Source organism: Apostichopus japonicus, chromosome 19 (genome assembly GCF_037975245.1).
Source record: "Apostichopus japonicus isolate 1M-3 chromosome 19, ASM3797524v1, whole genome shotgun sequence".
Classification (NCBI taxonomy): Eukaryota; Metazoa; Echinodermata; class Holothuroidea; order Aspidochirotida; family Stichopodidae; genus Apostichopus; species Apostichopus japonicus.
In genome coordinates, this window is record NC_092579.1 from 11,876,486 (window position 1) to 11,898,573 (window position 22,088).

The 22,088-nt window shown below is 35.1% G+C and overlaps 1 protein-coding gene across 5 annotated transcripts in view; it reads right to left on the reverse strand.

Annotated features, from left to right (window-relative positions):
- The window catches only part of LOC139959624 (RNA binding protein fox-1 homolog 2-like), a 226,523-nt gene extending 205,385 nt beyond the window's left edge, over positions 1-21,138 (reverse strand). The window contains exons 1-2 of one of the 5 annotated variants that reach the window (XM_071957392.1): positions 20,834-21,138; positions 19,628-20,013 (exon numbers count right to left, since the gene is read on the reverse strand). In XM_071957392.1, the coding sequence (XP_071813493.1) occupies positions 19,628-19,894 (267 nt within the window). In that variant the 5' untranslated portion in view covers positions 19,895-20,013; positions 20,834-21,138. The remainder of the gene's footprint in view (positions 1-19,627; positions 20,014-20,833) is intronic. The other 4 variants (XM_071957387.1, XM_071957386.1, XM_071957388.1 and 1 more) reach the window with 4 other exon arrangements.
- Positions 21,139-22,088: the final 950 nt, after the last annotated feature.

The window sequence follows — 22,088 nt, forward strand, 5'->3', positions numbered from 1 at the left end:
AAAAATTTCAGAAAGACGAACAAGTTGTTCTTGCTGCCTCGAAGGCCATTCTTACTCATCTCATATTTTCGATTTGGAAACGATGATTTTACGGATGGGATAGCGACATCCTGTTCATGTCTGCTACAGGTCAACATAAAGTTCAAATTCTGACACAAATATTTTGACTGCTAAAAGTTAAAAACTGTTTCTGACTAATGTCATGACAGCTGCTCATGATTGTTCCTTTTCCTGCCTCAAAATATTGTAACATTACTTCCAAATCAGGCCAAAATATTGTAACATTACATCCCATCAGGCCAAAATATTGTAACATTACATCCCATCAGGCCAAAATATTGTAACATTACTTCCAATCAGGCCAAAATATTGTAACATTACATCCCATCAGGCCAAAATATTGTAACATTACATCCAATAAGGCCAAAACAATGGAGTCTAGTCCCACATCCCGCTCGCAAATTTTCGAAAATCGACATCCATTTTGGTTTAGCGCACAATGATGACGACAACATCAACGACAACTACTTGATTATTAATTCATTTCTTCAACTCAGGAACTAACAGTGGAACGTAAAATGAGACATCAATGGTATAAAATTTGAAAAATGACTAATTGGCCTATTTTTATTCGAATGACCTACACAATTGATGTCATGAAGTTGAGGCCCATAGCAGGTAGGAAACGAAGCAGCAAAGGTCAACCGAATTGTCTCTGAATGTGTAAAGAAGGTAGGCTACTAAACATGTGACTACAATATCAAAACACATCTAACTACAAGTTTCTATGCCTCAAAAGGCACCAGGGAGGTTCAGATTTGGTTTAATCTTGCAGAGTTTAGGCAATTGCACTTGTTTTTTTGGTTTCTTTACCATTATAAAGCTGGTGCTATGAATTAATTGAGTCGTTTACTCAATAAACTGACTGGTCTAGAAAATAGTAGATGCATACGTGTGCATCAAATGAATAGGATTTGATTGACCTATTAAAAGATGAACAGTTCTCTCTGCATCTTTTGCAACATGTATATCATGAAATTTGTAAACATTTCTCATTGAAATTTGCAACTAATTGTTATATACAATCACTTAACACTACAGTAGTCGATAAAGTAACAGCATAGTAACATGGATGTGACATTATAAAGTAATCAAATTATGACTATGAATTCTGTATCTGTGCCAAATGTAAGAGTTTGTTTCAAAATGATACTTTCATTTTTTTTCTTCTTCATTTAAATGCAGAAATGACAACTGGTAACAAAAAGGAGGTCACATGGATGTAAAAGATGTGACCCATCCGACTTTTTGCACGAATATGTCACAACAGATGTCTCTTGCAATTTTCCATTGTGAGAAGAAACTACAACAATCAACATTGCAACTTGTTCTTGTCTTTCCTGTGTGAAAACTGACCAGAAATAGGAACCGATCTGACATCATACTTGTCATTGTTGGCGTCGGTGACATAGATAGATCTTGGTATTGGATACCGTTCCCGTATCTGACAAGTGGTTCCTGTCTCTCTTGGATTGCTTCCTTCCATTATATAGGAAAACATTAAGAAACCCATACATGTCATAAGGCATGAACCAAGCATAAATGTATACTTTGCTCTCTCAATGAGAATAATTGAGAGAAACACATGGATGGAGAGAAACATGCAATCATAAATTGTACGTAAATAAAAAGGATACTTATGAGTTCTTCTTGGTACAGAAGGTCTCAGCAACTGAATTTTCCAAGGATGATTCCAAAAACGTGAAAAATAGTCGTATAATCACAAGCGATAATTTCGCGGAAAATTACATGCACCTGTAGTATACTTCCTGGTGGTACAGTAGATACGGAAGGAAGAATTTGCTCTCTCAATGAAAATAATTGAGAAACAGAAGATAAACTTTGGAAATTAATTGGAGTAAAGAGAAAGAGAGAGAGTATGGTGTATTGTAATTGAAATATTGTCCAGATAACAGTTGACAGAAAACCATGTCTGCTTGTTTGAATCAAGAGGAAACAAATTATGTTTTCCAATGACAGAGATGTTACAATATTGTGGAAATTATTTACCAAATTTCTGGTGAGACAAACTATTGTATGTTTTCAATCTTATTATCATTTTTAAGGCCACCAAAATTAGGAACATAGGGATTATGTTTTTCCTTTTTTTTGCTATCAAGAGGAGCCTGTTCAGTGAAATGAAATATACCAGCGAAGATCTTCCTTTTACTAATCTAACAAATGATATATGAAACTAACGTCATTTGAAGATTAGAAACATGTACAGTTAATCACTTTAAGAAGTTGCAATTCATTATGGATTGTCCAATTAGCAAATTGTCAATGTCATTAACATCATGAACGTCATCATCATCATATCCGTAATGTCAATGAATAACAAGATCACAAAACCATGATTTATCTATTGAAACAGATATAGCTTGTGAACAGCCCGATACTTGTAAGCAACTGCACATCATGCTATTCAACGTACAACCAAGTGCATTCAAACTTCCTGTAGTGAATACAGGCCAGTATAAACTCTCACTGAAACTAAAACTGCATTTTCCTGCAAATACGCAGTAATTGTAGTGCGCGTGGAGTGCTTGCACGTATTAGGGAAGAACCATTTCGGTTCTTAATGATGTTACTTTTGGGCAGACAACACACCAGGGAGTATAGTCATGTAGGTACCTACAAAGTGGGGGTGCTTGTGAGCGTTGTGACAGGCTCAGAATAAGTTGGCTACGCAGCTACTGTACAGAGACTATATGAAACTAAGTTTCAACGTCTAGTCATGTAGGTATCGTTCACTTGGCAAGTAATGCCAATATTTTAGCATGCACGCGCACTTCAATAATGAAAGCTAGCTAAAATTTGCAGGCCATTTGAGAACATGTTATGATAAGTTAACTGCTTGAGTGCATGCAGTTGAAAGATGCTGCCTAAATGAAAGTGTGCAGGAAAATGACCACCACATGTTAGTGGACATGTATCGTGGCCTAGCTACCCTGAGCAAAGATGACCAGCGACTATACAGTGGAAGCTAGACTCATACATATTCAAAGGCCTTTTTGATCCAATGCACCATGCAAGCAAGTTGCAAGCTAACAAGTTATTAGTTTTACACAAGCAAAATAAGAAAGTTACTTAAATTTTTCCCAGGAGCTTGACAAAATGAAATGTTTCAACTGTTTCATTCATTGCTTAGAATCATTTGAAACATCTGTTCATGAATGCAAAAGCTTGCAAAGGAAGAAGACCACTCCTAGTATAGGTATAGTACACACTGAGATGACACTGAGAAAAGCTGATTCAAGCTCACACAAGCTAACGTCAAAAAAATTGCAAGCATATTTATTTTATTTATTCATTTAACATTGAAGGGTAAACTCGGTTAGCTTAAAAAGCAAAAGTAGAATAAAAATAAATGTTATTCATAAATTGTAGGTTTTAAACACACACAAAAAAGACAATTTTCTGTGAATTTTTGTTGAAATCTATACCTATAGTACAAGACAGGTAACCTAATAATGAATGTGATGATATCTTTAACTTGCAGACATAATATGTCTGGAATCCCTCCAACCCTCCCCCCCCCCCAACCCCTGGATGCAAGTTTTGAAATGATCACTGATTGTAAATTTAGTTCACATGTGCGCTAGAACTATACTCACATATATCTCCAATGTGCAATTCACTGCAGTTAGGAACTGCATAAAGTACTGATTAATCTAACATTTGGCAGGCTATACAACGATAAAACAATCAAAAGTATTACTTCCTCAGGCAATACAGGATTGCACAATGACAAGTTTTGTGGGAAATTGTCAAATTTGGGTCACGATAATAATGGGACAAAAACGTCTTTGCTTTGGTTTTACAAAATCATGTCATGTTACTTTAAACTGACTGGTCAGATGTACTTACTAACTTAGTAAAAATTGGCTGTCTCTGTAAACAGCTCATGGACAGCCATAATAATTGACACACCTGGCTTAGCTCTCTTGATATCCATATATATACATATATTGATATTCATATATATCTTGATATATACATTCATATACATAATATTGATATTGATATTCTTGATATTCATATACATATTCATATATACATATAACCATTACTCATTAATTAGCCTATTTAGATTATACAGGTATGTCTAATCTCTCGGGAGTAGACCAGACATTACCTAATTTGAAAACAGGATATTGTGCTAAAGTAGAAATATGGTCACGTACATCGTCACTAAATCACATACCCAGCTGTCTACGAGTTATTCTACTCAGGAAATTTCCCTTTCTAACCAATTAAACAGTCAGTCATGTCTTCCAACCAAACCTCATATGTATGTATTGTATGTATGTATGTATTGTATGTATGTATGTTAGATCCTCCTGCAAGCAGGAACTCGCGAAGAAGCCTCATTGGCTTATCAAAGCCGCAAGCTGACCGAAGTCAGTCTCTTAGCTTCAATATGACATTCATGATCATGAATTGTCAATTGTCAACAACTCTGTTACTGGACGACATACATTAATCTTGGAGTATGTGACTCGAACTGGGGACCTTATGATTGGAAGGCACCAGCGTTAACCACTGAGCTAACACACCTAAAAGTTTAGTTAGTTTTCTTATGTATTCTAACTATTCTTAACAAACAAAAGTGATTGTTGTGGAACTCAAATTCATTGATGACTTCATGGAGAATATTTGAGGTATTATTTGTGGTGATTTTGAATTATATATCTTCCCATAAACCACGTTAATGAGCTAGCTTCAATGTGTTTAGGTGTTAAGTTTAAATGCTTATAAGAAAAGTTGTCAATCTGCTGGGCAGCTTGAATTGATAAATAGGAAAGTGCACTACTAACAATGTGCTTCCCCTCTCAACTCATCTGCCTGATGTGGTAAACCTCAAAGACAACTGTTTCCCTTTTAAGGGATGACTGAGCCACATATGTAATTAAATTTATTTTGTTGTAGACCATTTAGAAAATACTGCCAGCAGCCCACATTGTAGTTCTATTCCACTTTCTATTTTTCGAGAAAAGGACACTTTACGCTTATCAATGAAAGTGGCTGGACTAGGTACACATAGTCTAACCCATAGACCACTGGATCAGATCCTCAGATGCAATACAAAATTTGATGAGGAAATTTAAAACTTTTCTGGCCTCAAATAATGTGTTTACAGTGTATTAAAAATTGGTCCAAAACAAATAATGTTGAATGTCCTTCAATGGCGCTCAAATATGAAGTTAAAAGAACCTGTTGTTTTGGAGGAGCTATTTGAATTTATTAAACAATGGAATAACATTAACATTCAGGCCTGCTAACATTTAGGAGTTGATGATGACATCAATTTAGAGTAGACTTAAACACACCAGAAAAAAAAAGAACTTTCTCAGGGTTCATGATCAAAATCATTCGATCAATTGATTAATGGATCACTGGCTTAACCACATTATTTATTCAAGAACTCACAATATCGCGCAAGAAACACTTGGCAAGGTCACAGGAATTATTCTTTGATGGGAAACATTGACTAGATCAAACAATTGATTTCAGCTACTCCTTTGGTTATGCTTCCGGAGCTGTGGCAGAGTGGATAAAGGCGGTGGCATATGAAGCAATGAGGCTAAGCAATCGGGGGGATTTTTGTACATGTAGTGTATGCTACTTGTGTACACAAGCAATTTCCTTCATTGACCCGTAGCTAAAAAAAAAGGAAGCCCCATTTGAAACATCAGATCTTCGACACCTTACCATTCCCATATATGACAACAATAAAACTTAAATTGCTAACACAGCGATTTTATCGTACATTTTAAAAATCTCGGAGAAGAAAAAGTTATGAGCCTTGTGAACAGCCTACTGGTAGTTGTCATGGAAAGGGTACACCGTTCAATTACAACACATTGTATCGCAAGGCTGTACGATGTACTATTAAGTGTATTAACTGGGCATGCAGCTACAGGAGTCCTCACAGGGTAAGTTGTTAACAATCATTGTGACCTTTTCATGCTTGCGCAATGCTTCCCCGTCCGTTCGTCCCTTGTTGATCCGGCCCATGCGTTCTCCAATGTGAACCCACCCGGGTTAAGTTAAATTGTTATGTTCCTGTGGGGTAACGAAAAACTCATCTTGATCCCTTGAAGGCCTTTGTTTTCTAGCGAGGTTTCCCCTTCTGTGACCTCGATATTTTCTCCTTGTTCTGGTTGTTATTTTATTCGTTCTCTGTTTGCTTTTGTTTAGCCTTCTCTTTTTCTCTCGGTCACCAGCTCTGATTAACATTCTTGGTTTTTCTAGCACCCGTTATTTGTGTAACTATACCACAGTTTCTTATCATTTTGTAATGTATTAATACTGTAAAGCATATGAGAAATCAATTTGAATTGAATTTTAATAACCAGAGATTAGACAGGTAAGATAGTAATGATATATGATGAAAACCTCTTTCACATGCATGTTTTAAACTATTTTTGCCTTTCTTCTCCTGAATGGAAAAATAATCAAAGAATATAAATACATTAAATACATATGTCTACAACATTACTTTAAGATCAATCTACAATGGTTGAAGGTACATTAAAAAAAAATCTGTCATCAATATATCACTTCTAACCTTTTGAAGCAATCTCTGTTTTTTTCGCTGCTTTAAGATACTGCCCATATAGTTTAAGTACATTCACAGACCTTTTGATATAAACAGGTGTATTGTAATAATCAAAGGTCTTTAACAGGATATTGCTGGAAAACATTTTCCTGCTTTGTTGTCGATAGAAATTTCTAATCTGGTTCAAAGTGTACCAGACGTACTAAGTACTACCAGCTCTGCTTAATTTAACAACCGTCAGTCAGTCAGTCAGTTTATATGTCAATGTGATGCAATCATGCCATACGTACCAGATATAACGTGAATCTGTACTCATAGGTCTTATATAGGCATAATACACTAAGCCTTGTGGGATCATTCTAAAACTGAAGTATCATTCGGGTCATTTTGGAAATCTAGTGCCAACTTACATACTTGTAATTCCGCAGCTTAGAGCTTTAATTATACTATTTATTCCATATTCGTATTTGCTCCTACCGAAGGGGAATTTTTCCTATATTCCTATTTTGTATGCTGTTGGTAAACATACTACTTGTAAATCTGTGTACTAAAGAGGTGTACAAACTTTTTTCCAGTTTATGGATATCAAGTTTGGTACATTAATAGACCTGTAGGTGGAGGAAGAGGAGGGTGAGATTGAAGACACAAGGGGTACGATAAATAAACACCAATGACGTTACAGAGCCTGTAGTATCCAATAGTAGATTCAGAAATCAGAGGCGTCTGATGACCTTTTGAGGTTCATGAAAGGGCTTGGTGTGATTAGAATGTTAAACAGTTTGTAATATTTTAGTAGGTAGATCAGAGTGCATACAGTAAGTATATATAGGATATAGGTAAGCAAGGAAGTCAACATTTGGTCTCACCCATCATAGTGCATGTATTGTTCTTGTAAGATGTCAGTTTATAATTCCATGGTCATGTGGTATATTGTGTCTCATAAATTTCTTATAAATTCTCACAATACAGTTCATGTCATAACAAGAAATGAGTACTCCATAAAGTTTTAGTTGGTTGCTCATGTAACTACACAGGCCATATCCATCATAATTAATCCACATGAACAGCTTTGATGAATGGGATTTAAATTAGAAACAATCCATGTTAACATTCATATGTTATAATAATAAATAATTTCCTTATGAGGATTAACACATACACACTTGTATACATATAAAACTCAATTAACACTCTGATGGCTAATGATAGAACAGAACACTGGATTTGATCATATCAACAGTTAAAGTTACTTTCTGTGATGCTTTCTGATCAATGCTACCATCTATGCATTTACTGATATCAATGCATTTGCCCGTATAATAATACAGTTTAAGGGCCCTTTAGGCTTTTAGCAACATTAGCTTTTAAATGCAAAAACAGAGAATGAATTTTAGCTGCAAGGTGAAACGATAGAGCCTGGACTTTAAATGACATGATAATGGATATAGTAACTGCATAATATTCCACGAAAGCAAAATCAAATGAGCTGTGAACATTAACTCTTTTGACTAGAGGTATAGTTAAAAGTTTTAGTTTGACTAAACATCTCCCTAACAAAGTAAAGTAACAAATATTTCCGATTATTCCTGCACAAATCCTGGAAAATTCTTGTAAAAAATTCAGTCTGAACAAGTTACACAGTTAAAAAGCGGAGCTTGAGTTTTAGGATTCTTGAAAAGTATTAATACAGTACTCAAAATTCACAAACGTCAATGACTTAAAAAGCCAGAGATGAAGGGGTACAAAAGAGGGCTGGCAATAATACTATATTTACTCCTTTCAAATTCTGCATGCCCCAGTGCAGACAGCTCCATAGCAACTACTTCCATGAAAATATTAAGGTGTGCGTGTGTTGAGTGGAGGGGGGATTGGTCCGGGGTCGGGGTCAGGAGGGGGAACTAAGCATGTATGTTATACATTGCAATGCATTAGATCACTATAAGAAACTTAGAGAGTATCAGATTTTAGATGTTGGTTAAAATTAAAAGGAAGAGCTATATATACTCTCCTTTTAAAGTCATCCTTGAAAATATTGCAGAAAAAAGCTGAATGAAATTTAAATATATACACATATCACTCTTTATCAGAGATGACTTTCTACATCTCTCTCCTAAATCCACACAATCAGGGATGAGCCTGGGGAAAAAAAAAATCACGGAACTTTGCAAAAATTGCGGTATTGGCTCCAGTTTGAGTATGCTACAGTGTGTTAGGATAATAGCTTTTGTCCTCGAGGTAGAAAAGAAATCACGGTTATTTCGCGAATTCGCGGGAAAAGCTCTACCTGCACAATACTTCTATTCTCAAAGCTAACATATAGGAATGGATCTTCTGCAAATTACATGGTTTTTTTCCATAAATATAGTTCATTTCTATATATGGAAAAGATAACGCAACAAAAAACAATTCATATGTTATCTTCTCCATGATGCATGACCTTGTTCTGATTTCTTTGTTATCAAAAGGCACCATTCAAGATTAAAGACAGAGCTGTGATGAATATTAGAACTTTAAAATGAAAAATTGTTGGAAAAATGATGTAACATTGGAAAAGAGCAAAGAAATTATACACTATAGATATAAAACAACCAGTATGTTAAAGACAAGTAACAAATATGATAGGAGATATTTGGGGTTGATGTAAACAAACAAACAATCGATATGATGTTGCTTAAACGTCATGCAAATCATTTCCACAAAATGAGCATGTCCATCAAGCTTCATTATTGTTACAGTTTTGTTTAAAAATAAACACTCAATCGTATTCATGAAATTGCTGGATATGTAATGTCCGGGAGAACTAACCCCTTCCCTATACCCATGAATCACAATGTAACATATAGTAGGTAGAGTACTGTCAGTACAATTTGCTCTAACTACTGTGCAAAATTATGCCTATCATTGTGGGTCTAAGAAAGCTTCAACTCCCATTAATTGCCCACTGTTTTGGGCCTCCCTAAAGTTTCCTTGAATATCTCAAGTTTTCTGATACTGTGGAAATTTCTTCCGACATCAGAAAGTAAAAATGAAGATTTATTTTCCATATAATTTTACCACTTTGTCCCAATTTCAGCCATCTGATGAAACACAGCTGCTATGAAGGAACACTGAACTACCCTTTGCCCGACCACTGCTGCCATCTTAATTGATGCCTAATTCGACCAAAATTGCATTAAAATTTGTGCCAGATCTTTGGTTTGACAAAGTGTTTCTAAAGCTAAAAACATGTTCAGGGTTCTGCTTCGATTACATTAGGAAAAGCCAGACAATTATATATACTTTTCTGTACTCATAACTTGATTACAATGTGAATAACTGTGCATCAGTAACTCAACACAGTTTTGATAAGACTCAAATCTAATCAGCTTAAGATTGTCTTGCAGACGTTCTTGAACGTTAATTTGCATTCTAAATATTTATGAGAGAAGTGCTAGCATACACATCCTTACACTTCAGGGGGTATATGGGATGGTTTCAATTCAAACTTAAATTACAGGAGTGTATTATAAATGTTATAAATATCAAGGCATTAAATCTTAAATTGAGTGAGTTTGCTTGCTGTTATATCACATACATGACCAGGGTATGACCTAACTTATGACCAGTACCAAGTATCATTTTTTAATGATTGAATATATGGTAAAATCAGTCTGTGGTAAATTTAGTACAAAATATACAGACTTTAGTTTGACAGGACAGGCACTGCAAATTGTACAATTAAGATAACAATCTCCGTTAATCTATGGTGTATAAGTACAGTGACTATACCAACATTATACCCACACACAATACATCCAGTTAAAAACCAAACACACTGGCACCTGTTGGATAAATTTACTGTTGTTTTAAGATTTAATTAAGTATCGTTCTTGTCATAAATATGATGTTATTTTTTTCAAAAACTAGATCAACCACCAGAAGTATGGATTACACCAAGGAAATGCTATTATGCCCAACTAAACACTGTAGCATGCGATTCTGAAGTAAGCCATCTTAACGTAGCTGGAGGGAAAAATTTGTTGTTTACCTGCTACTCAATATTGTGAGGATTTTCAGTTTGAACAGTATCTATTTGCTACATTAATAATCCACATACCTGTATATGCAAAAGATCCAAATATTGAAGAGTGTCAAAGTAGTCACTGTCTCAGTGAAAAAAAAATGTTCAACGGTTGAAAAAAACGATTTATTGAACTTATATAAATTTACTAATTTTGTATTTTAATTTTCCAGCATATTTGGGGGCAAAGCTGACCAACCTAAACTCTGCACATGCTCAGTAACCACGGTCAATTATAATCCATTGAGCGAACCATATCTCATGACAACTTTTAGTGGTACAGACATAAATGTTCTCAAAAAGTTTCTGGTTTAAATGATGTGCTTTAAAGAACAACTGGCCAGGCCATCTCATCTTACAAGCATTATATATGATGACCATAATGCATTTCAAAGCAATTGACCCATGTGAATTGGTAATATTATATATATGCCATACAATGATAATGCAAAGTAAATGGGTCAAAAAGCCACAAATGTCTTCATCCAGGATGCAAAGTAGATGAAATTGAAAATCAATTCGGCCTAAGTTGTCTGATGAGCAACTCAAACGTTCTCCAAGGCATGGCTACAACTTAGGAAATTTAATATCAATACATTTAGAACAGATACTGCCTGTTTAATCAATCTTAAAGGCCGAGCAAAATGCAGTAGCTAGTGACTGTGCATTATTTCATTTGGGATACCTGTGGGACGAAAAATAGCCCATGATTTGTCTGATTTGCTTTCGAACACTTCAAAACTTCTGCAAATGTCTTGTCTAAGTTATAGCCTAGGCCTAACTTAGGCTTTGTAGGCAGTATAGGCTGGGAAGATTTAGCGAAAAAAAAATGCAGCCAATAGAATTCCGGTACACAATCCCACTCTGAAGTTGTGAAGGATTGAGCAGCCCTAGTACCACATATAAAGAGCTACAAAGACACCTTAAGAAAACTGCATGTTTTCACTTTCATAGCAGATAATACTTGTTTACGGACTCTAAGAATCATTAGCATATTGAGTACATTACATTCTGGTCAAGGATATGATATTTCTGCTGTCCAGACCAAAAGGCAGAAGAGCTCACAAATACTTCAATAAAAACATTAATAAACTTGTAAGATTGAGTTCTCATATTTGGCATGTGAGTTTGTGACATACATAGTAATATATGTAAGTTTAAAAGAAATTGGATATATTATATATCTCTTGGCCTTTAAACATTGAGAATTAACATTATATTTTGCCAGGGAAGACTTTAGACAGGATAAGTATTGATAATTTGCAATCCTTAAATTTGTGTTGAATGTTCAGTTCCAGAAATTCTACCCAACCCACCATGGAAAGTATAATCTAGCTATAGAAATATTGTACATTGGTGTAAAGTACTTCAAACTATGATTCTAAATGACCAAACCTTAGTAATCTTTCTAAAGATTCCTTCACCAAATGAATCCATGGTATTGGGGGATTCATGAATGATAATATTTATTACTAACAATGATTTTCAACTCTCACACACTTTTGGGTAAAGGCATAAAGTGATTGACATATCAAAAGAAATCAGTAATTTCCCCCCCCCCCCCCAACAAAAAAAAATTCTCTACAGAACACAACTTGTTAAACTCATAGACTGCAATTATTAGTCTGAAATAGCATCAGAAATTTATCAAAATCCATGCACAGAAAAAGTTGTATAGTCTTTCCATCTATAGACACTTAATAGCAGGGAAAATAGCAGGTTTACGCCTCACCTCACATTACAGATGGGATGCCTTCTCAACGATTATACAGTAATCTGGGGCTTGACCTAATTCTTTCACAATTTGCATTGTAATACAAATAATAGTAAGTCTATACATATCACATTGCATGTTAAGCGGACACATAAACAGTCTCATCATTATAAATCACATCTCGTATACATGTGATTTTTTTCTCGAGCTGTTACTACTTTCAACATGTGTAAACATGCAATTTAATCACATGGAAGATACTATATTATTTTATTGATCTTAATCATGTCTGATCACAGAGTGTCAATTCCACCATCAGTAGGTGCTACGTATCACGCCAACAGGAACCTATCAAACAAATCAGACGTCGGTCATATGAACAAACACCACAAAATATGTATCTATGTACTGTACTTGAATAGGGTACAATATATATGCAAGAATGAATATATTCTACAGGATTCTTAAAGCTTGCCAAATATGTGTTGAGCATGTATGATTTATTCAGATTGAACTAATTGTAATAAAATCAACACTAAGAGATTTTATTTTAAAGTGAATATGTTGTTTAAAACATGTTTACTTTTAATGTGAAAAATTTTAAAAACTAACCAGAAATTATGTAGAGAAATGAAAAAAAATCAACACATTGTTTTATTATCAGTGGGAATTTAGGTTAGCATTAATACAATTATATCTTATCAAGTACAGAGAATAATGACCTAACAGTCCATTTAAGAAGATCACCAGATGACTCAAGGAAGCCTCAAGATAGCCATGCAAAGACAGAAATGATATAACTATTTTGGTAAGGTCTTAGAAACTAATCTTAATACTCCTTTCCAAATTCGTAGCGCAAGCAGTCTTAAAAACTGAATCCAATTTATTACTCTTCCTTTTGGCCTAAATCTGCATTTGAAAGACATTTTGAGTCACTAATTTAGTTTATCATTTTCTTGAATTTCTCATTTCAACTCTCTGATCCCACAATCCAACATTCCTCTCTAACAATCACGATGATGTTGATATCCGTCTCAACTACTTTAAAACTGCTTTAAACATTTATCACACAGTAAATAGGTTCTAAGTTTAAATGATATTTTACTATTGAGCCTTCCCTTGAACGTCATCTTCAATGTTGATGCTAATTTGCTGCTAAACGAAGAGAAACGTAAGAAAACAAAATGAACATTCTGATGAGATTAAGACAACCACGACTCATTCCGCCCTCCACATAGATTTGCAGACTTGGTAAAGTTTTGTGGCGCCCATAACGGCAATTTACACCAACCTACATCTATTGTGCTTTACTTTTAATTACCTTAGGGATTATTTATAAAAATGGAAGATTTCTAAAGCAAAACAAAAAGAAAAGGGGGAGAAAATTTCAACCACAATCACATTTCTTCATTTGTTGGCTAATTCTATGTCAAAATTTCAGAGAAAATACCAATTAAGGTAAACTTTGTTTTTATGGTTGCTAGGTAGTAGGAAAATAATTCTTAACGATTTCAGTTAAATAAACCGGCGGTTACTCTAAAATACAACAGCAGCACATCCTTCCTGCATTGTGGATAATCTTTTTTTAGTGGCATGTGAGCATTTTAAACCATAAATGATCAAACTGGAGATCGATTTAAATAAAAAGGACAGGAAGTAATCAAGACAGAAGTATTTTGAGTGGGCACAATCCAAAACGATAGTTTTTCCATCACCATCAAAATGTTGAACACAAAACAAATGATAACTAGGAGTGTTAGCTTAGTGGTTAACGCCTTTGCCTTTCAATCATAAGGTCCCCGGTTCGAGTCACTCCCAGATTAATGTATGTCCTCCAGTTACAGAGTTGTTGACAATTGACAATTCATAATCATCTACGTTTAATATGAATGTAAGAGACTGACTTCGGTCAGCTTGCGGCTTTGATAAGCCAATGAGGCTTCTTCGCGAGTTCCTGCTTGCAGGAGGATCTAAAATACATACAATACAAATACATACAACTTTGTAAGATTTCTATGCTCACTGTTATAAGTTGCCATTTAAGAAAACAGTATATATTCTAGAGCAGCTGTGACCGGATTACACTATTCCTCCTTTTCTGTAAGAGTACTATTACGGTTTTTACTTTCTTTCATGAATGTGAAAAGGAATATCTCTTCTGAGGAGAAAGAGTAACATGAGTTTGCCCTTCCAAGTTCTGGTAATTTGCTCTACATTTCAAGGACATTACACAAAATCATTTATCAACTTTAGTCTTTCACAACAAGAAACCAATTTCCTTCCTTTCAGACATGTTTAGGGGCGGGTCATAATTTATCCTGTATCGCATAACAAAACGGTTTCAAAATGGTCAAAATTGTTATACAATGCAAAGATGCATATATAGCAGATTTTGCACACAGGAACCATAGAGGTAGTATTTGATATGAGCCTTCAAACCTGTTACACAAAATTTGAACATTAAATTATAATTCCCTGTATTAAGGGGGACATGAGTGCCAAATTTACAATATGTACTAAGACATTTATGACTGGCAAGGTTTAAAGTTTGTCATATTTATTTCATTATTTTCCCCTTTTTGTCAGTTGAAATTTGAAATTTTTTATCAGGTCTCATTTAGGGATATTATTTTCTAATTAACAGACATCCCAAATATTAATGGGTATAAACCACTTCCCCATCCCTCTCCACAGCCACACCTCCCTTGACCAAAACTCCTATCCTCCTCACATGTCTATGATAGTCTCTATCATAACAAATACTATTTCAGATGTTATCTTCATGTTTATTCTCCATGTTTCCTACTTTAAATAGCAAAATATGATTGAATTCCAAGATGTTTTATCCTCAATGGAATTGTCACTTGAAATTCTTTTACTTCAGGTACCCATTCGGTGGAACTAAAAGAGCACGAGTTCTCTATTTGCTAAGTTACAGTACAGATTTGTATGTCTGTTTCAAAGTTACTACTAAATGAGCAACCTAGTAACAACGGTTTTACAAATTGCTTCAAGTGGAGATCTCAAGTACAGTTTACAAAGTTTCTGACGCACTGGAAACATTTCCATTTTTTTTAGTTCATGTCCTGTCTGAAATTTAGGGATAAAACCAGGTCCTTGAATAATGACCTTCACAGGGTACTTTGTAGGACTTGAGTTCAGTGATACCCACACAATGTGACTTTATCTAACAATCAGTTGGATGAACAATCACCAGACTAATAAATTCTCAATAAACCGCATAAAAATTACTTTAACATATCCATTTTGAAGTTCCTCTAGGAACGAGACAGCTCGAATGGAAACACCATTGCAATAGGTCGCTGGCGTTTGCCAGGTCAAGTATCTGTTTTGGGAAATAAAAATTCACAATAACCAACAAAACATTGGTGAATAAAGAATAGCCAACCAACATGCAACCTTGTTTTGGCAATTTACAGCAACACTTCAATGAATCTACCATTTCAGAGAATAATTTTAAGTGACATTCAAATTTTGCATAATACTTTACAAGGCTATGAATATTGTCTCTCATATCAAAGACACTACAGTGCCTATGTACAAAGACGGCTGGATATATATTTGCGTTTCAACCATTTTGCTAAAATACCTACTTTGGATAAATTGTTCCCTTCATCTGTGTCACTCTTACGCTCTATCACATTCCACGTTAAAACATGATACTTGACAACATTTTCCTGGTACTTTTGTATATAACATAGACACAGTTTGATATGTTTGATTTAATACTTCCCTGTAACTTTGCTAATTTTTTTTGCTTAATTGGTTTTTACATAAAATCTCTTTTATATTAATTTCCTTGTACTTTGCCTCCACTAACCCTCAAGGGAATCAACTTTCCCTAATTTAGTAAAACTCAGGTTGCTCTCCTTTCTTAACCTTTTAAGCAACCAAACACTCAAGTCCAAAAATAGACAAATAATTGAAAATTTGTCTCTACTTTCATAGCTTTGTCTGCTTTCCTCCCTGTAAACTTTTAACTTGCATTTTGTAGAGCTATGGTACTTAAAACGACTGAGTACAGTTGCACGCAGAACATCACATATATATACTGTGTATCACATATACATCACAGTTGGGGTAAAAAAAAAAAGGGGGGTAGTTGGGGTGAAAAAAGCAACCCCTTTTTATAGAAGGGGAATATTTACCCAAAGTTCCAATTTATTTTGGGTGATAGTCCTATATGTCTAGTTTATTATTATATAATTTCTGGAACTCTATGTCACTTCACTGCCAATCACCGCTTCATCGAATCAAGCGAATGCTAAACTAGCAAAATTTGAAGTTTGTACAACATATCCGAAACTTTCTCCTGCATAGCCAGCTTATATGATGTGGAGATTATTCCAGCAGTTACAGCATAGCTGTTAGTGATATTACACTCCCCCATGGTAGAATTACTCCAACTTCATTCACGCTTCATGGGGGGGCCTTGTTTTTTTTTACCCCCAAAAAATGATGCGAATGGGGTAAAAAAAAACAAGTACTTTCCGGCTCCAATGTACTCCCTATTTTGCCCGAATGGATGAAGTTTTCCATAATGTTGATTTTAGATGTTAGGCAAATAGTTTTCATGTCTGTCATGTGTCAAAAATGGTAAATAATTGGGCAGAAGTAACTGAAATTGGCTCAACTCTAATGTTTCTACTATATTAAACCACGTTTGTGTAGCATCATATACACACTGTATAGTATGAATATGGCTGAGCATGACATATGACACGAGCCATCCATAATTACGAATTAAGACAATTTTTTTCCTTTTGCATGTAAAGGTAGTAGCTCATACTTAGATTTAATTATATGCAAACATGATTTTAAGATACATTCATGAAGAAAATAGCTGTTTTCTAGTATTGTTTTTTTTTACCCCGGCATTGTTTTGTTTTACCCCGAATTAAGCAAATTTTAGGGGTAAAAAAAAACAACATTTTTCGCCAAAAACGACACTTTCCATTTACAAAAAAGGTATTTTTGTTAGATTCTCTTTAAGAGAATCCCACTCCACACACTTGAACATTGGAACCGAAAACAATACCTCTTACTCATCAATTTTTAGAGCAAACTTTAGGTAAATTGTTTTTTTTTACCCCACTTGACTATATATCACATATACGCCGGTGCCTTCCAATCATAAGGTCCCGAGTTCAAGTCACTCCAAGATTAATGTATGTCGTCCAGTTACAGAGTTGTTGACAATTGACAATTCATAATCATGGACGTTAAATATGAATCTAAGAGACTGACTTCGGTCAGCTTGCGGCTTTGATAAGCCAATGATGGCTTCTTTCGTAGGTACCTGCTCGCAGGAGGATCTAAAATAAATACATACATAGATACATACATACACACCTATATACTGTAACTTCACATGCTAACATATCACAGTACTTTAGACACAAGCAATGTATAACTTAATTTGCATAGCTTTAGTTAAGAACAAAACTAAATGGTGTCAGATTGTCAAGAATGAGGTCATCAATATTGGCTGTATATTTCAACATGCCAAAAATTTATACATGAGAAACTTTCAAAACTACTTTCCTACAAAGGTTTTGATCCTCCAAATCACTACTTTACATTGAGGATTGTCATTAATACATGTGATTCAATGTCTAAGTGTGGATAAAACTAATTTAAAGTGGAAGTAAAATGCCATAAATTCTTGAGCATTAACGGTGACCATTATCTGACTTTGTAGCAATACTAATAACCTTGAAAGTAGACAAGAACTAGAAATTAAATTTTTCCCTAAGTTTCCCCGGATGGATATCAACAATGAAGTCAAATTTTAGTACACAACATCAAGGAAAATGGTGATGTTGATAGTTATATCTGTGTACACAGACTTAACAACGATGCACGGTAGGTTTTGTGCAATGGTAAATAGCATTCACTATTCTCACCATTTTATACAATAGCAACAAATTCATAATAAATCTCAGAAATGCGATGTGACTTATAAACACCACAGCTACGTCATCCCTTAAAAAGCGTGCGCAGTACAGGTAGGCGAAAGTACAAGACACTGCAATTTTTGGAATTTAACATACAGTGACCTTAGTCAACTGTACTGTAAGTAGAAATATATGCCACCTAGCTCTTCAATCTGAAGTTTTTTCAAGTCATGAATTATGACAAAGACGTCAGCAATGAGTCAGTAATGGATACTTGAACAAAGATGAGCTTTTCATACAAAACAGGAGCAACTCAAATTTGTGTAAAATATTTATGAGTATACCCAAAATGTCACAAAATGAGACTCAGGGCAGTTGGCTGTGTTTAGTAAAGGCTGATCATAATTAAAAACAGCTTTGGTGGTTCTTGCTACTTAGGCAAACTGGACAATCTTTTACGATGGTCGGAATAGCAAAGTTTGCTGTTCAAGAATATCATGGATGGTATGACAGTGTTTTTACTTAGTTTAAACTAAAACTGGTTTTGCCTCAAGTGGCAGATACTTTTGAGGAAGGTTTTAGATGAAGTATAGCGGTAAGAGCAGGTGTAAAAAGAAATCAGTTGTCTCAATCCATATAGGAGGACCTTCAAGTCCAGTTACATAACAAATTTCCAGTTCCCATAGGGGGTTCAGTTATATCACATATATGCACTGTTCTATGCAACATTGACAGACAGTAATGCAGACACTGGCTGAGTATTACAGTACATATCAGTTGCGTGAAAAGTATCCGATAGCTCTCAAGGTTTTACACTTTTGTTCTGTCAATAATAATGAACAATATAGTACAGTATGTAATACTCTCTGTTGAAGGGGTAAATGAATGGTACTTTAGGATATAAGGATGCAAATGCGCCCAGCTCAGATACTTAAGGGCATATGTACAGCAATGCCATCTGCTTGTAATTGTCTACTCACAATGATATCTGTTCCTCATAAACAATTACAAACAGATCTGAATTAACTGAAATATGTACAAGAGAGGAAGGGTTGTTGTGGCTCAAATTTGACTTGTTGTTGTTGCTATTGGGGGGGGGGGGGGGGGGGGGGGTGGGGGGGGATAAGTGTGTACATGATCACAGAAGTTACATCCACTTTGGAAGATGCTCTGTTGATTTTAGTTTATACAGTAGGCCTACCATATTTATAAGCATTTCCATTCTGAAAGAACAAAACAAAATCACTTGGTCCCCTTGTAATGGATGTATATATGCTTTAAAAGTATACTGTACAAGATTAAGATCTTACCTTTTCCTTCTCCATTGACTCCAAATCTTCCATTGTGACCCTATTCGAATTAATTTCCTGTTTCTCAAAATTTGTCTTTTCTTCACAAACAACCGGTATGATAGTTTGCGAAAGATCACTGGGCTCTTGATTCCCAAGATCTGGTGCAGTCTCTGCAACGACTGGAATCTTTAGAAGAGTTCCTTGAGCATGGATGTTATTGATTAATGTTTTGTTCGAAGGCTCCATATCAGTTGGAACAACTGATACCACTGCGGCCATCTTCATTTGCAAATTAGTTTTCCTTTTGATGTACAGGGAAATGTCATCAAACTCACAACCAATCCTCCAAAAAGTGGGTGTAATTATGTTTATCCAAGTAAGATTGGGGTCAACCTATATTGGTTCTGTTGAGAATCGAAACACAACTAATAAATGTATTATAATGTCTTACAATGGTAAGGTATCTAAAGAAAGAGGGTACTTGAAAAGATAAGAGAATCGTTTTTTGACACTGTTAGGCATTTCAAAAAAGCTTTCAAATTTTCAAATTTACATGATGAACTACTGCCAAATGCTGATCTCAATGAAAGAAATGGAAGATAAAGTGCTTAACTAAGTATTACAAATCCAGTTCAAAACAGTTTTTCTTCTTGAATTTGCCCCTGCTTGTTGTAGGCTATCCATTTACAAATAAGATTTGTTTGCTGAACTTAACTTCAATGGCAAGATTAGCTAGGTTGCAAGGGCTATACGCTAGTATACCTCACACTAGGATAAGCCTATGCTATGCTATGATAAATAAAAGAGAGACTAATGAATTCACATGAAGGCAGATCTTACCAACTGGGCTATGAATGTAAATAATTATACCTCCCCTTTAGTCAACTTCAACGGTAGGCTAGTAACTTAGCAAAATATGCTGGCAAGAACATTTGATTTAGGGCCTACTACTTTTTTATATTATAAGGTGATGCACCTACGAAAAACTTATTCCACATTATTTCATATTGTATAACCCTACAAGTTTGTTGTCGAATGCAACCCATTTAAGACATATTTGCACACCAGTATAGCACAACACAGTCATAATCAATATCCCTCAAATTAATAAATTCAAAGGCCTAACTTAGACTACAGCAATAACAGTAGCCTAACTTAGGCCGGTCACTATGAGACATATCTTAGAATCGATTGCAAAATGTAATAATGAAACGCAAACATTACCTTTCACTACTTTATACGTCCTTCTAAAAACACAGTTCCAACTTGTAAATTAGAAATAGAATCACGGGTAAGAAGAATGAAAAACTTGCGATATATCCCAGTAGAAGTCAACAAGAGATGTCTTCGTTATAATCTGTGTTGTGGATGCGCTGTCGTTGTTTAGTAGCAGACAGTAGCCTAGCACACTAGTTGAGGCAAATTTAATTTGTGTACTATGCTGTGTGTATTTACGTACGTCAGATACGTATCAGACGACAAACAAGAGACGAGGGCGCACATTAAAATGTCAAAAGCTCACCATCACAACTTCAGAAGCAGGTGATCTGATAAGCAGAGCCTATATACGGACACAACAGCGACGTCTGGTCTGCATTGTGGTTGGCAAGTTGCAAAACCTAGCATAATTTAAGTGTGGTCGTACGAACTTCCTCAGGTATATGAAAGCTCAGTTGCTTTAGATGAAACTTGTTGAAAATAATATTCTCATATTGTTAACGTTATTTGCTAACCTTTTGTCTCTGGTTATGTAGGTCCACTCCGCACTCAAAGGTACCGTATTGAACTTAGAGTTTAACAGTTCCAATGTTGAAAACTCTGGAAAAGCTAGAAGGTTGCGTCGAGACTTAATTCAAGTTTTCAACATTGTGAGAGTTCGTTGTATACTTGTGCCATAATTAGGAAATGCCTTATAAAAGAAATTATTACTTTTTATTTATTATGATTTAGTGGTAACTGAACACGTACATATTATTATCATTTTTCTTCCCTTTTTTATCTCTCTTCTTTTCTGGGGGAGTCTTCTGTGTTGTGAAGCCAGTATAGGCTTTTCAGAAGACTTCCCTTCACATTGTAAACATTTACGTGCAAAACAAATAAATAAACAAACAAATAAACAAACATTTGATGACTACTTTATATTATTCTCAAGGAAGAAATGCTTAGAGGTCATTGATGTTTTTTTTTCTTCTTTCGGGGTTGTTCTTTGATCTTTCTGGGCGGATAAACTTCTAATGAAGAGCATAGACTGCGTAGTCGTAGCTAGTTTTTATGCTTTCAGCATCGACTTCGAAGGCTGGAGTTCTGGTGGGTCGTTGTTCCGCAGTCCTCGTGGGGCGTGGATTCCGGGTCGTGATCCTAACAGTTTGCAACATCTCCCGGATAAAATATACCGGATTCTTCTTCGGTTGAGACGCGTAATCATATACCGAATACCGGAGTAAGCCACTATGCATGTCAAGATAATCCTGCGACGTGT